Raw genomic sequence first — 12,350 nt, forward strand, 5'->3', positions numbered from 1 at the left:
GTTTATTTATATGGGACCATGTGAATTTCGATTGTGGATAACGTCGTAAGAGCAACGACAAGGCGCTGCTGAGAGGTCGAACGTAAGTGTATCGACACAAGTGTGCAGGTCGCTTCGATTGTGGGTACGCAATTAAACACAGGAACCCCAAATTCGAGCTGAACAGCTCATAATGAAGCTTAAATGCACTATATTGTACTTTGCATGGGAGGATCAAAGCGATGCTGCGTATCGTATTGTCCGTACAGTACTAATCAGCTGTATAACTGTACTGTATGAGTCATACAGTACAGTTATGCAGCTAATTGGGAAAATACAGTACAGTTATGCGCTTAATTGGGCAAATACAGCACACTTGGGAAAATACAGTACAGTTATGCGGAGAATTTATTTAAGGAATGTTACATAAACAACACACTGTAAATCGCTAAAACCAGCTAAACTAATCCTAGAGTTCATTCTACGGCTAGGAATAGATTGTATAAACACTTACTGATTGTCTGATCACAAAGCTTTTAAACACGACTCCATTAAGACAGCACGATTGATCATGTGCGTGACATTGTAAATCGCTAAAACTAGCCAACTAATCCTATTAGTTTGTTCTACGACTAGAAATAGATTATATGAACACTTACTGATATCCTTATCACCGAAAATCGCTGCGGTTTGAGTACTAGAGAAAATCGCTCCGAGCCAGACACAACCAGGAAGTACAATATAATACTTAAAGCACCGCCTTGCTTGTGTGTACAAAAAATACAGTACTCGGAGGATGTCTCGAGGCAAATACAGCACTCGGCTTTGCCTCGTGCTGTATTAGCCTCTCAACACACACTCTCGTACTGTATTTTCCATACACACGTGCGGCGGTGCTTTAACTCCTAACATAAAGTACTTATTATACTAGCCATGAATAAACTGAAGCAGTGAATATGTTTACAGCACTTTAATAGCCTAGTCAATTAAGCGCCACACCCAGTCACTACGTGGGTGTGTGACATTGCACCAGGCATCAAAACAACAATATAAAGACGATTCAAGTGCACTAAAGTACTTACTTTACTAGCCATGAGTAAATTAAAGTAGTGCTAACACTAATGGTCAAATCAATTAAGTGCTATGCCCAGTGTCTGGACATCGCCAAGTCAATGCAATCAAAACAGCAATATAAACTAATCTGTGACCTTCTTCATTCAGTAAAACAACGAACTATCTTCTTCCCCAAGTCCATGATCTATAGTTTTGCTAACTTTACCAAACTAAAACCCACTATCGATCCTGTGAAGTGTCACTATATTAAAGTAGAGGAGATCACACAATTTCATCAAAGAAATCAGATGATTTCTAAGAATGCTTGGAATGCATTAACAGGAGGTAGACGGGTATATACAAGTTATATCCATCCTAGGAGGGATATTTTACAGTTGTAACACACTTGCAAGGGATATGACAAATATATACGCACTCGTGCCCAGTGCTCGTCCATGCATATATTTTTTGTCATATCCTGAGTAATGATGTTATAACTGTTATATTCTACACCCCAGTAGATGAAACGATTATAGATAGCAAGTTGTAATGAACAGCACCGGTTGAGTAGACATCCTTGATGGATCAGACATTTTAGATTCTTTCGCAGTGCCACGCCCATCCACTCGCAATTGGTGAAGGAGACAAGAGTTTATTGAAAATCCTCCTTGCTCAGGTGAATGATTCTAGGCACTTGTCAATATTAGAGACTTGAAATCCTTGATGGATCAGATGTTTTAGACTCTATGGCGGTGCTACGCCCATCTACTCGTGATTATTGAAGGAGGCAGGAGTTAATGAAGGAGACAAGAGTTAGTGAAGGAGAAAAGAGTGAGTGAAGGAGACAAGAATTCATCAAAAATTGCTCAGGTGAACAATTGTTGGTTGATTTAGGCGCTTGTTATTAGAGACTTGTTTACAGTTTAGATAAGGATTTCGTGGAATGTGTGAAGTTGCACCATATATGGTAAGCATAGCCACAAAGCGTGGTATATCAGTTATATACCACAATTTGCCGTGGTATATCAGTTATATACCACAGCGCGGCGCTTTTGATCTCAACCACAGGTATGGTATATAACTTGTATAAACTACCTCCATTTCTCGCTAATGCATTCCTGAGCACTGATAGCAGTGCTATTATACCACTTATACACCTTCTCTTCCCTTTTAAGTGAGGTGTGAAAGTGGTATATCTACATGTAGAACAAGTGTAAGAAAACTTACAATCTACGTAGTATAGGGATCATTAATATAAAAAGAAATGATGAAGTGTAATTTAATTCTTTAACTAAAGTGCTGATCATGTTTGCCCTGCATATAGGTAGCGTTACAAGCCCCATTGTATCTATGCATAATGTATATTCTAATTCAAAGTAGTTAAGTTGTGAAAGGGATGTGTCCTTCTAAAAATGAAAAAGATGTGATGTCAAATCTGGTGGCCAAGAAAACACTTATGTGGTATGTAGCCTACTTTATTTGCTAAAATTTTTGTAGAACTCTAATAGAGCACATAGTTTCTCTGAGTTACTGCACACATAGAATATTGTAGAATCTCTTTTAAAATTATCATTACTAGAAATTTAAGTGAGGTGAGGATTTGACAGAAGTGTCTAAGTAGTATAGGGTTATAGGTGTGCAGGTCCATTTGAAACCTGGACAACTTTTTTTTTCATATTTAGAGTACATCTACATGTAGTTGACCGTTCTATTACAGTATCTCAATTGTGCTTGTTTCATATGTTTGGTTTTGCTTTATATCTCATTAGCTGATACTGTCAGTGCTTTAAATAGGTTTATGCTACAATGGTTAACCTGTCTTTTTACACTTATTCTATAAGTGGTTTACTCTGCAGGCATGACAAAAGGTTGCACTTACAATTTTTGAGAACTGCCCTTAACTTACTGCCAATAAGTGTACAAAAATTGAAAGATAAATGTACTGTAATGTGCTATTTATTCCCTCCAATTTTGAAGAAGATCTAATAAACTTTTGTGAGTTATGGCGATATTTATAATTGTCACAAGATAAACTTTGATGGTGCATATCTCAAAAACAGTTGAACCAGTTTAGCTCAATTTTGGTAAAAAATACGTCTGACTTTAGGGAGTTTCCACAGATAAAGGGCATGGTTGTATTATTTAGTAGGGTTTCCACCATAAAATAAATGGCACTTGTCAACACAGCATACAAATATTGTGTGTATTTAATCCATCTATTTTTGTGTTGGAACTACTAATCCAAAATCTATTTAAGCTTAAGTAAAAACAGATAACAGGTCTCAATACTGTATAGCATTGGAGTCATTTATAGATTTGTGGTCCTTTTTACCTGCAAGGAAACATATCAAGACTTAATTTCCATACCAATGCTTCCTTAGAGTAGCATAGTTGGGCATTACAAAACCATTTGAAGTGCTTAAGCTACTGTAAGATGGAGTAGATATCTATGTGTAGTTGCATCTGTAAAGCAATCTCATGGGACCATGCCCTTAAATGATAAGAGCATGCCACCATACTATTAGACCTGGATGGCCATTCCCCTTGATGATGTATTAATTAGCTGCAGTTTTGTTGCTGAAAGCAAGACATGGCATTGAACCATACCCCTTAATCTACTGTGTATAGCTCAGCTGCTAGATTAAAATATTCTAATAAAGCAGTCTCAGCCACATGTGCAAATCATATATAGCTATACTACAACAAAGTTTGTAAACTGGTGCAATTAATTTAAAAATGAAGTAGGGTTTCAACGATAAAATTTTTTAGTGAAACAAGATATGTGAACAATGTTACATAGTTATGTGATGCTACCCATCATTCATAATGCTTGTTTCTTATCCTGTAACCCTACTTCATTTTTAAATAAATAATATTACAGTATACCCTCAGTTATCCAACCCTCATTTATCCGTATCCTTGTTTATCCAACATTGAAAATGACTGTTTTATTGGGGATTTTGAGTAAAAGTGTATCTTCTATTAGGGTATTTCAACAGAACTCTGTATATAAATGTACAGGCTTCAGCTATCTGTACAATTCACTTATCTGAACACTTTTACCTTTGCCTGAGATACATTGTGATTTGGATAACCAAGGGTCCACTGTACCAATTAAGGTACAATTACTGAAATTACATTTCTTGGTTCCAAGTTAATGCACACTTACATGTCTTGCACCAAATGCATCAGCAATCCTTGGCCCTTGGCCCTTGGCCACACAACACAACTATGTTATGTAGGTATTAGTGCTGCTGCTATTGGGTATCTTGATTTTGGAACTTATAGTTGTCTCTAGCAGCTTTTACTATATAGTAGCATTTGATATAGTTTCTGTGTATACATGGTGCTGTTATCACTGCAGAAGTGAATTCTTCTAAGCACACACATACATGAACAACATGTAACAGACATGTACACACTTTCTGTAGGAATTTGGTATGTGTACAACTGAGACGGTAACGTGTGTGCGATTACAAATGGACATTGACACACAAATAAGGTCTGTGGAACTGTACAAATTGCTTAAGCAAAGTGACTCAATGGAGACCAATAATAAAAGTGTTTAACAATTAACTGTTGGTAGTATGGTCAGCAATGCTTCATATGATACAAAGAGGCTGGTGTTATTGAAACACAAGATGAATTATAAAATGCGTATGTACTATTTTTAAGCTTAATGCCTTTCAATGACTGCATACCAGACTGCTCATATTGTGGTATCTCTTACCAAATAGCCATACATATGTACATCATAATATCTTGTTGCTACGTACTTCCAATGTTATTTTTTGTTTAGGGGTCATCCATTATTTTCAGCCTTTATGCAAGAGTACAAAGAGTACGTTAGGGGGGAGGGGGTTAAATCACATGTACGCTTATAAAATGATGAATAGTCATCGTGTATATACTGTACATAGTATCAACATTTATACAGTATGCTTTGTGAAGGAGGGAGGGGGTTAGAAAAAAGAGTACTCTTTGTACGCTTGCATAAAGACTGAAAATTATGGATGGTCCCTTAGATGGTTATATAAACTTCATAAATACAGAAAGATTCTAAGAATGAAAATTTCCTACAGCATCTCTAAATGACTAGTAATTTGGCCATTTTCTTCTCTACACTGACTACTGAAAGAAGCAGCCAAAATTCTTAGCCAATTAGATTAAAATAAAATGACTAGGAGTGCAGCAAATATGTAAGAGTCAATGATAAAGGGTCAATGTTAAATCTTGGTAATTAGAAACGTTTGTAAACACATACACCAGGTATTAGTTCTTTTAATCACCAATAACGTATACTTTGTGGATGCTGCCTTTCTGTACTGCAAACCTGTTTTTCATATAGTGTTTGGTATACAGATAAGAAACATTTTCGTCATACCTGATGAAATGACCTGATAATGATAATGTTATTTCTTACAGGATGGATACACACTCATCCATTTGGCTTCAGGAGATGGACATGTTCAAGAGGTTGAGAAATTAATAGGTTTGGGAGCTGATATTAATGTTGTTAATAAAGTAAGTGTCGACTGCTAGTGTGACTAAGTGTTTGATAACTATTCTTGTCCACATTGTGTTGTAGTCATTCCACCCACAACTTTATTAGTACAAGCACAATTTTTTTTTTAATTTCAAAAAAATTGCCAAAAATTTTTTTTTAAATAAAGTAAAAAATAGTAAAAACAAAACAGCCAAGCTGGGAAAAAGGTGCGGCCCTTAAAAAGCCTGGGTAAAAAAAGTTGTGGAATCAAAAGTGACGGCCAAGAAATGGCTGCAATGAAGTTAATACTAATAAATTTTAACAATACGCACTGCCATTATCAAAATTTATTAGCATTAGCATCATTGCAACCATTTCTTGACTGCCGCTTTTGATTTCCTTTTTTTCTCAGGCTTTTTATGGCCACACCTTTTTTCACAACTTGGCAGCTTTTGTGTGGATATCACTTCCTTTTGTAATTTCAAGTTCCAAAGCCAGCTTATGGTAAGCCTTGACACTTCATTTTAACTCACCTTTGAACCTTTTCCCCTTTACGACAGGAATCATCAAAGACTGTGTGGCTATATGTATTTACGAAGAACTGAAATAAGAAGGCGCAAAGATAGCTGGGCAAATTTGACTCATGGGAGATGCCCCACCGTAGTTTCCACAACAGAAATGATTAACTACCATTCAAGCACTATTGAATTACAGATATATGAAAATAGCATTTTCTTGGTTCTGTAAAACGAGTATGTTGCCCACCCACACTGGCTGTACTTGGCCACATGACACACATAATAATTTTTGTACTGCTCTAATAGAGCACACATTTTTTTCTGAGCACTTCAATACAACGCATATAGATTGCTCTAGAATTTTGACCAATAGTTGTCATTCTAGTGTACTAAATTGGACCTTTCATTTATAAGGTAGAAATTAAGTGAGGTGAGCAACTGACAACAGTAGCAGAGTGGTGATGGCTTGGGTATGTAGTTGTGGAGGTTCCTGGTTCCGAACTTGAAGAATTTTTCCCAACATTATTACTCTCAGTGACTGTTCTATTAAAGTATCTTGATCGCACTTTTTTCACATGTTGGTTTTGCTTTAACTAATACTCTCAGCACTTTCAAACCACAAAAGGTTTGCATGATGATAGTAACTTCATGTACAGACCGATTTTCAAGTTCTTCTGTCAAGCATGTTATCCTGTAGGTGTGACAACAAATTCAAAATTACACATAATTCCATTGTTCTTAGTTTGATCTGTACAATAATTGGGCTGTAAATGTACTGCAGTATGCTCTTACAGCCCTCCAAATTTGAAGTCAATCAACTAAAGCATGTGCAAGTTATAGAGAGTGGAACAAAAAAAGCAGAGGATGAAAAATATGAAGAAAATAAAATAAACTTTGAAGGTGCATATCTCAGTGATGGCTGGGTGGATTCAACTCAAATTTGGAATAGGAGGTGCTCTACCCCGAGGGAGTTTTTGCAGCAAAACTGGTAAATTTCCATTTAGGCACCATATTGAGCTATGAATGCCTGAAAACAGTGTTTTCTTGGTTCATATAAAATACACATTTGTCTGTTGTGTGTTCACACTAGCTTTACTTTGCCGCATGACACACTATCATGTGTCCTGATAAACAATAGTGAAACAAGAGATATGTGCACATATACTAGTGGACATTTAATCCCCAATTCAGTCATGGCTATAGACTGAATTAGGGATAAATGTCCACTAGTACATCTGAGGTATAGATGACTTCCCTTGTTTTACTGCTTTCTATGTATGTTCCCACTTAAGTTATTCTTATGATTTTTTTTTTTTTTTTTAACGTTTTAAACCAGGCGCGTGCCTGTGTACTTGTACTTTTATAACTACTGTATAGCTAGCTACTGTAGGTAGACCCTAATGCTGGGGCCAATTACAAGTATGCTACATGTTGCTTACAGCCTTGGCAGAGGCTATAGCTGTTACTGAGGCTGCTGTGATATAACAGCATAATGGTGAAGGAATGTAGGTTTAGCTACCATGTTCTCACATTGTTGTAAAGCACCTGCATCTTCTTGCCCTGCTATATCACCTTCTTTACTTGCCAACTCTCTCACTGGCTTGCTTGTTCAAAAAAGACAAGATAACGGCTCGAAGACATATGTGACTGAATCTGCAAGAATTCCATGGCCATATGTTTGTGCAAGCCTAATTTTACAGTAGAATGCAATGGGTTGAATATTTAGGAAATCGTAAAAGAAATTCCGTAATTTTTTTTCACAATGAAGGAAGATGATAACTCCAATAACATTGGTAGCATCGTGATACCTAAAGCAAGAGGAATTCCAAAATCTTTGTTTCATATCAGTACTCCCAAGGAGACGGAAGATATGTATGAACGTTAGTCTGCCTTGCATTGGACGAACAGTTCACTATTGTTTTTGTCTCACGTTGTCACATTCACCCTGATCATAGGAAGGATCTGGAAGACCAACGTTACCCAGCAATGGATTCGCTTGTTCATGGAGATCCCAATGTTGTTAAGTTATATAGAGGACTGTGTTCATAAGTTATAATTGTTTAATTAGGAACCTGTATTTTATTTTCTGTATTGCCACTGTACAAATCAATTTTTCTGTTGTTGCCGCTTTGTAATGCTGTAACTTAGAAACTATAAAATCCCTTTGGTTATCTAGATAAAGAAAATGTAATAAAATGAATTTGAAAAATTGCACTAACATATTGGGTTCTTGCAGATCCGGTCACATATTGAAACACATTTTTAGCTTGAAAGAAAAAAACAACATTTTCATCAAGCGCTGGAAAAATATGGATACCTGCTGATGTTTTTATAATCCAAACCAATTTTTATCATGTGTTATAGAGACCAAGTTTTTTACATGTGCCCAGACAATATGTGTGCTAAACCCTAAGCAGCGTCTTTGAACGCTAACGCTAAAGTGATATATGTAACCATAAAATATGGTAGTGCCGTAGAATTGCGAACCGGTATTAACAGAATGGTTATACGTATACTGGTTGCAGTGGAATGTAGCAGGTTATTGTGTTCAAGATTTTATAACTGGTATTCAGTCGTAATATACGCATGCGCATACATCAACTTCCACTTTAATAATTATATTGGTATTATTATAACCAATGAGTGACAAATGGATGATAGCAGAGATTCAGATGAAGAAAGACATAATTCACCACTTGATATAGTAATGCCAGACTCTCAAAAGGCTCCCATGTGGATGCATTTTGGATTTCGCAGAGATGAGGATAGTTATTGGAAGTAAAGTGGTCTGCAAGCTGTGTAAGAAAGAAGTAGCACACCCGGGTGGGACTACTAATTTAATAAATCATTTGCAGATTCATCGTTGTCCTGAATTTGAAATACTCACGGAGGGCAATGAAGCAGGTAGTTCAGGACAGATGCCTACTATCAGAAGCCTATTGGGACATGGTTGAAAACGAGCACAAGAATTAACTGGAGCAGTGGTAGGGTTTATTGCGTGTGATCTACACCCAATACGTGTCGTTGATTGTACGGGTTTCCTTCACCTCATGAAAGTCGCAGAACCCAGGTATGTAGTACCTTGTCATCATACAGTCACCAATTACATAGATAAGTAGCACATAACTCTAAGGAATACAGTAGAACAAGAGCTTAAGGATGTTCAATACCTCGGACTAACTACTGACATGTGGACATCTAGAGCAAACGATGGCTACATATCCCTTATGGCCCATTATATAGCACCAACTTTTCAGATGGTGCATAGAAATCTGTAAAGTTGTCCATTTCCTGGTCATCATACTTTATTATTATTATTATTATTACTAGGACCGCGTCACATACAACCAAGTGCATACACCAACGTGACAGCCCCCTGGTGAGGCTATTAGGTGGTGAAGGCACGATACCCAATCATCTCAATATATCACAATAGTGACAAATATAACACTATAGTGGCATCATGACTAAAGGCCACCAGTAGCTAAGTGCCAGTACATCATTGGTGTGGTAATGGCACAGTGATGTGTACAAAGTATATGTATACAAAACATACAGGAGAGAACTATACATTATTGCAGTATTGTATGCAGCAATACATTATAGGCAACATCACCAAATAAAAATTATTAGCCAATATACCGCACAGTATATCAACATCAACTAGAGCTACATAGGGTTCATCAGTGGTCTAGCAATGGCACAGTGATGGGTGACACACTATAATTATGCATACACAACTTGCAGGAGATAGCTACACAATACTGTAGGAGTATGCAAGCAGATGAACCAAGACAGCCAAGCCAGCCAGAGCCTAGTAGCTACGCCAGGTGAAGGCAAAAAAGATTAAGCACGTATTGAATTGGCTGACACCAACACAAAGGAAGTTCGCCATGCCAGCTGCACAAGACAAAATTGTTTACTTGTATTTTATATGTAGAGCAGCTCATGTATTTTCAACCCCCATGAGTTTTCGGACGCGATATTTCCTAGAAGAGCAATGAGATCCGATCATTTATGGCACTATTATGAAGACCTATGACTATAACCTCCATGTATAAAATTTGAAAGGATTTGGTTATATCGTGTGGCTGCAGTGACCTTCGAAATCCACTGTCCAAAAAAATGGATGCTCGGACAAAGTAACGTTCGTTCGGACTCCTCCATCTCTACCCTTCCCATGCAACTTATATGCTATTGTGTGTTAGTGATTGGTAGAGCTATCCTTGAGCTATCCCGTGATATAAGCAGATTAGATTTTTATCAGCTATAGTTGCAGCTATCGCTTTTTCCCCAGACGTGGTAACTTGACGAATCGTCGGACACAAAATTGCAATTATAATTCCGGACACAGCAAGTTATTTTGATTATTTTGGCATTTTTTGAGTTTAAGTATAGTACTAACTAAGAAAAATTTGAAAACAGCTATTTAGGCACCTGTGTAGAGTGATTTTTTATCAATTCGAGATGGAAATAGTATAGCTACCTCATATAGCTACAATACATTAGGTCTAGGATAGCTACATAAAATTGCTCAAGCTTAAAATAATTTATACATTTGAACTTACTTGAGACAAGGGAGGTAAGGAATAAACCACAACAATGCACAGGAGGTCGCCACTGCTTTATCGCCTTAGTGACTGTTCTATTAGAGTATATTAATTTAACGCAGTTTTTAAACTGGTTTTCGCACTAATGCACCCTTAGATAGTCTGCATATGCATAAAATTATACTATGGATGCAATTAATGAAGTTTAATTAATATAGCATTTAATATACTCTAATAGAACAGTCACTAAGGCTATAAAGCAGTGGCGACCTCCTGTGTATTGTTGTGGTTTATTTCTTACCTAGTAAGTTCAAATATATAAAATTATTAAGTTAGAGCAATTTTATGTAGCTATTCTAGACCTAATGTATTGTAGCTATATGAGGTAGCTACTATTTCCATCTCGAATTGATAAAAACATCACTCTACACAGGTGCCTAAATAGCTGTTTTCAAATGTTTCTTAGTTAGTACTATACTTAAACTCAAAAAATGCCAAAATAATCAAAATAACTTGCTGTGTCTGGAATTATAATTGCAATTTTGTGTCCGATGATTCGTCAAGTTACCACGTCTGGGAAAAAGGCGATAGCTGCAACTGTAGGTTATAAAAATCTAATCTGCTTATATCACGGGATAGCTCAAGGATAGCTCTACCAATCACTACCACACAATAGCATATAAGTTGTATGGGAAGGGTAGAGATGGAGAAGTCCGAATGAACGTTACTTTGTCCGAGCATCCATTTTTTTGGACAGTGTATTTCGAAGGTCACTGCAGCCACACGATATAGCCAAATCCTTTCAAATTTTATACAAGGAGGTTATAGTCATAGGTCTTCATAATAGTGCCATAAATGATCGGATCTCATTGCTCTTCTAGGAAATATCGCGTCCGAAGACTCATGGTGGTCGAAAATACATGAGCTGCTCTAACTGTGTTGTAATGAGCGTGGCCTATGTTTTAATGTTTTCTTGTATTGTTTATTTACGTGAATGAATCCACTGGCAGCTGGTATGGAGACTTGAGATGTTACAAACATAAAAACTTACTTGTAATCTTCCTCTTTACACAAAAAGTGGCCTCTGGCTCTCCTTCATGGGCATCGCTAATCTTCTCCTTCGCACAATCTGTAAATAATTTAGCAAGGGTGTGGTACTGGGCATTATATAGAATTACACGTATGGTCAAGTCATCGGCACGAACAGGAGCGACGATTATACGTTTGTGCCTTCATTCACAGGTAAATCTATCCCCGGTTAGTTCATATCTTTAGACCTTGTAGTTTTCGAGAACATTATTTATTATTATTTATTTATGATGTAATTTTAACCGCATTTTGTATTATCTTTACTACTTGGTTGTATAATTAGCACTTTACCGTGACTTGGAAAATGACACAATCAATATTAAAATGACTTATACTTCAATCAATATTGCTGAGCTACTTGGAAAATGACAGACAAGTGGTGTATAGACATACATAAGTTTACAAGTTATAAATGTTATAACAGACAATGCTAAAAACATAACCAATACCATAACAGAAGAGCTAATGCTCACAATGATCCCCTGAGCTGATCATATGCTTAACCTTTCAGTTCAGCATGGACTTGCTGTGCCTGAGTTGTCAACTACAGCAAGATGTCGCAAAATTGTTGAACACTTTCACCGTTCACGTGTAGATAATGAAGAATTGAAAGCTAAACAAAAACAACTGGAAATTCCACCCACATAATCTTATACAAGTAGTAACTATGTGAAA

The 12,350-nt window shown here is 36.7% G+C and overlaps 1 protein-coding gene across 1 annotated transcript in view; it reads left to right on the forward strand.

The window, feature by feature from the left end:
• The window catches only part of LOC136245266 (uncharacterized), a 248,123-nt gene that overhangs the window by 82,745 nt on the left and 153,028 nt on the right, over positions 1 to 12,350 (forward strand). The window contains exon 8 of the mRNA XM_066036756.1: positions 5,458 to 5,556. Coding sequence (XP_065892828.1) covers positions 5,458 to 5,556 — 99 coding nt within the window. The remainder of the gene's footprint in view (positions 1 to 5,457; positions 5,557 to 12,350) is intronic.

Source organism: Dysidea avara, chromosome 15 (genome assembly GCF_963678975.1).
Source record: "Dysidea avara chromosome 15, odDysAvar1.4, whole genome shotgun sequence".
Classification (NCBI taxonomy): Eukaryota; Metazoa; Porifera; class Demospongiae; order Dictyoceratida; family Dysideidae; genus Dysidea; species Dysidea avara.